This window comes from Palaemon carinicauda, chromosome 19 (assembly GCF_036898095.1).
Source record: "Palaemon carinicauda isolate YSFRI2023 chromosome 19, ASM3689809v2, whole genome shotgun sequence".
Lineage (NCBI taxonomy): Eukaryota > Metazoa > Arthropoda > Malacostraca > Decapoda > Palaemonidae > Palaemon > Palaemon carinicauda.
This window is the reverse complement of record NC_090743.1, coordinates 102784127-102787865: the sequence shown is the minus strand read 5'-3', so window position 1 is coordinate 102787865 and position 3739 is coordinate 102784127. Positions and strand designations below refer to the sequence as shown.

The 3739-nt window shown below is 37.0% G+C and overlaps 1 protein-coding gene across 1 annotated transcript in view; it reads left to right on the top strand.

Moving 5' to 3' along the window:
- Positions 1–2715: 2715 nt before the first annotated feature.
- LOC137659184 (uncharacterized) overlaps positions 2716–3739 on the top strand; it is a 1305-nt gene continuing 281 nt past the window's right edge. The window contains exon 1 of the mRNA XM_068394238.1: positions 2716–3739. This exon is cut by the window's right edge and continues 281 nt beyond it. Coding sequence (XP_068250339.1) covers positions 2716–3739 — 1024 coding nt within the window.

Below are 3739 nucleotides of genomic sequence, written 5' to 3'. Positions count from 1 at the left end.
TCCTCCGTGTATCTTGACACTCCAGTTGGTGTCATGCTCACAGGTAATATTAACAGAATGATGAAAAACTTGGATTATTTACCTAACATTAAAATTGGAAATAGTTCACATACTGCGGTTAGCACTCAAGGAGAGACACTTTGTATGGAAGGGGAAGCTGCCCAGACTAATAGACAATTACAATTCCTCGATAGACATAGCTTTTTGGCAGTCTCTCAGTCTGAACTTCGAGATGACGATGTTGACTTGATTTCCAACAGATCACCGGCGAGTATCAAAGTTCAAGAAGCCAACACTAATTCAACCTATGCTATTTTTAACAAAAAGGGTAAGCTAAAGCAGTCTGAATTGATTAAAGCTACGGAAGAAATGCTTGAAAAGCAATGCATTGAATATCTGGACTATGAAAAATCCCAGCTATCTGAAGATGACACAGAAACCAATAAAAAGCTAGTAAAGTATGTTCTTGATAGTACAGAACGAGATGAAGAAGGTAGACTAGTAATGCCACTGATGTGGAACAACAAGATATCCCATTTGTTAGGGAAGAACTTCAATTTATCCCGGATGATACTGAAGTCTAACTTAACACGTATGAAGAATAAACCTGAGCATTTAAAGATGGTTAATGATGTATTTAAAGAGCAACAAAATCTGGGAATCATAGAGAAAATTGAAGATATTAATTCTTTTATAAATGAACATCCAGAAGCTAGTTTCTTGCCTCATATGCCTGTGTTCAAAATGGCCAGAGACACGACCAAGTGTCGAGTCGTGTTTCTGTCTAACTTATGTGACAAAAACAAATCTGCGAAGAGCACTTATAGTCACAATCAGTGTATGCTTCCAGGCCCTTGTCTGAATCACAAAATTGCAACTTCTCTGATTATGCAGAGATTTGACACCCATATGATTTGTTTCGACTTGAAAAAGGCATTTTTGATGATAGGACTCAAGGAAGAGGATCAGAATAGATTGTTGTTCTTATGGTATCGAAATATTCTTAAGGGTGACTTTACTGTTGTGGGCTATAGGAACAAGCGTTTAAGTTTTGGCCTAAGGCCTAGCCCTTGTCATCTCATGCTAGCTTTGTTCAAAATCTTGATATTGGATGTTGAGAGTGACAACGAGGAAATGGTTAACTTAAAGAAATCGCTGTATAATACCATTTATATGGACAATGGGTCATATTCGTGTAACTCTGCCAAGGCTTTATATGAAGCGTACTACTGTCTCCCTAATATCTTTGGACCATACAAATTTGAATTGCAACAATTCATAACAAACGATGCAGAACTGCAAGAAATGATTGACCGAGATTATGATAGTGAAACACCCAAAGAGGTAAAGTTGCTCGGCAGGGTTTGGGATAGGGAAGCAGACTCACTAGGCCCTGGTAAGATTTTCCTTGATACGCAAGCTAGCACAAAGAGGTCAATTTTGTCAACATTGAATAGTATCTATGATATATTTAATATCTATGGACCAATCTTGAACAGGGCCAGGCTGTTTCTTAAAAAGCTTCAAGAAGACAAGACTATCACATGGGATAGCCCTCTCTCAGAAACATTAAAAAGGGAATGGACACCTATTGGAAAACAGGTGAATTCTACTCCTAAAGTAGTAATTCCTAGATTCCTGGGTAGGAGAGATGGTAGCTATAAACTAGTAGCATTTTCAGATGCAAGTAAGGATATTTATGGAACTGTGGTGTATATTGTAAATGTCTTCAATGGTAATACAAGTTTTTTGACCGCCAAGAGCAGGGTCGTTAACAAACAGTTAGAGAAGAAAACCATTCCTGTAATTGAATTTCAAGCTTTGGGACTAGCGACAGACACACTAACCAGTTTATTTCAAGAACTTGCTGGTCAATCAGTCGTTACTCCAATCAAAATTGTGAGCATGGCGATATATTCAGACAGTATGGTTGCTCTTAATTGGCTTTACTCTTATACATATAAGTATGATAAATTGCAGAAAAAATGAGTTTTTATTCAAAATAGGTTGAAAACTATAGGTGACTTGTGCCAAGTTTTCCCAATAACATTTTCATTTGTGAATGCATATGATAATCCTGCAGATTATATTAGTAGATGTGTCTCATACAGGAGACTTCAAAAGACTGCGTATCATAGTGGACCTGAGTTTCTTAAGAAACTTCATAAAGATGAGGTTCAGTTTAGTTTCAAGGTGCCAAACCCCCTTGAAAAGAGAGATGAAGTACCCGGCCCTGAAAGGGAAGATACTTCCTTAATCACTGTCTCAACAGATTCTGAAAGTAAAGAAAATAACAAGAAAGACATCAATAGCATTGAACACTTGATACCTATGACTAAGTTTTCCAGTTTCCATAAGCTAGCAACTGTTCATAGGATGGTGTTGAAATTCATCAAAAACATCAGAGAAAAACTAACAAATAAAGGAATCGACGTTCATTGGGGAAATTGTGTCAAGGAGAAAAATCTTTCTGCTTTAGCATGTAGGCAGATAATAGGTAAAGAACAGGAAAATAACTTCCCAGAAGTTTGTGAATTCTTCAAGTAAAGTCATACATTAAAAAGAAACATTCCCAATTTGGTAACTCAAATGAATATTTTCCAAAGCAAAGACACTTTGCTAAGAATCCGGAGTAAATTCGGAAGAAACGAACAGATTTTCTTTCCTGTGCTGTTACCTAAGCATAGTTTGCTAACTAAATTGCTTATTCGTGATATGCATGTTAGTCTAGGACACGCTGGTGTGTATTCGATCTTGGCTCAGTTACGTAAGCAATTTTGGGTAATCCACTTTTATTCCACAGTAAAGAAGGTACTTAGAGAATGTATAACTTGTAGAAGGCTTAATGAGAGACCAATCAAAGCAAATCAGAGTGCCTATAGGGATTTTCGGAGCAATCCACCACCTATTCCATACAGGTATATTTTCATAGATTACATCGGTCCTTATACAGTAATATGGAATGGTGAAAGGAAGAAGATTTGGTTATTATGCGTGACATGTTTGTGGAGTCGTGCCATCAACTTGAAGATATGTTCATCTGCTGATACTCGAGACTTTCTCAAGGCCTTCCAACTACACATATATGAGTTTGGCATCCCGGAATTTTGCATATCTGATTTGGGATCCCAGCTAACTGCTGGTAGTAGAATCATTGGAACCTTTCTCAACGATTTTGAAACGCGTGCCTTCTTTGAAGAAAATGACATTAAGCCCCTGAAGTTCGAGCATTATGCTAAAGGTAATAGTTCTTTGGGTTCGCTAGTTGAAAGCTGTGTAAAAATGGTGAAAAAGCTAATTTTTAGTTCTATTAAGAACACTGTGCTTGATTATCAAGATTTTTACTTCCTTATTTGTCAAACTGTCCATCTTATTAACAAAAGACCAATTGCTTTTAAGGATAGTCTGAGAGATGCTTGTATTGATAATGTAGAAAACCCAATAACTCCTGAGTGTTTACTTAAAGGCTATGATCTGGTATCAGTGAACATTATTCCAGAGTTGCAGAATTCTTCTTCAGATGACACCAATTGGGTGCCTGGTAGTAGTGCTATTGATGATGTTAAGGATAATTACTATAAGCTTAGACAAGCTAGAGACAGACTAGTTGAGGCATATCATTCAGAATTTCTTGCAACTCTCATTAATCAAGCAGTAGATAAAAGGGATCGTTACAGACCTGTCAATCATAAAACCTTGGCTGTTGGAGATATTGTTCTGTTAAAAGAGGACGCAAGCA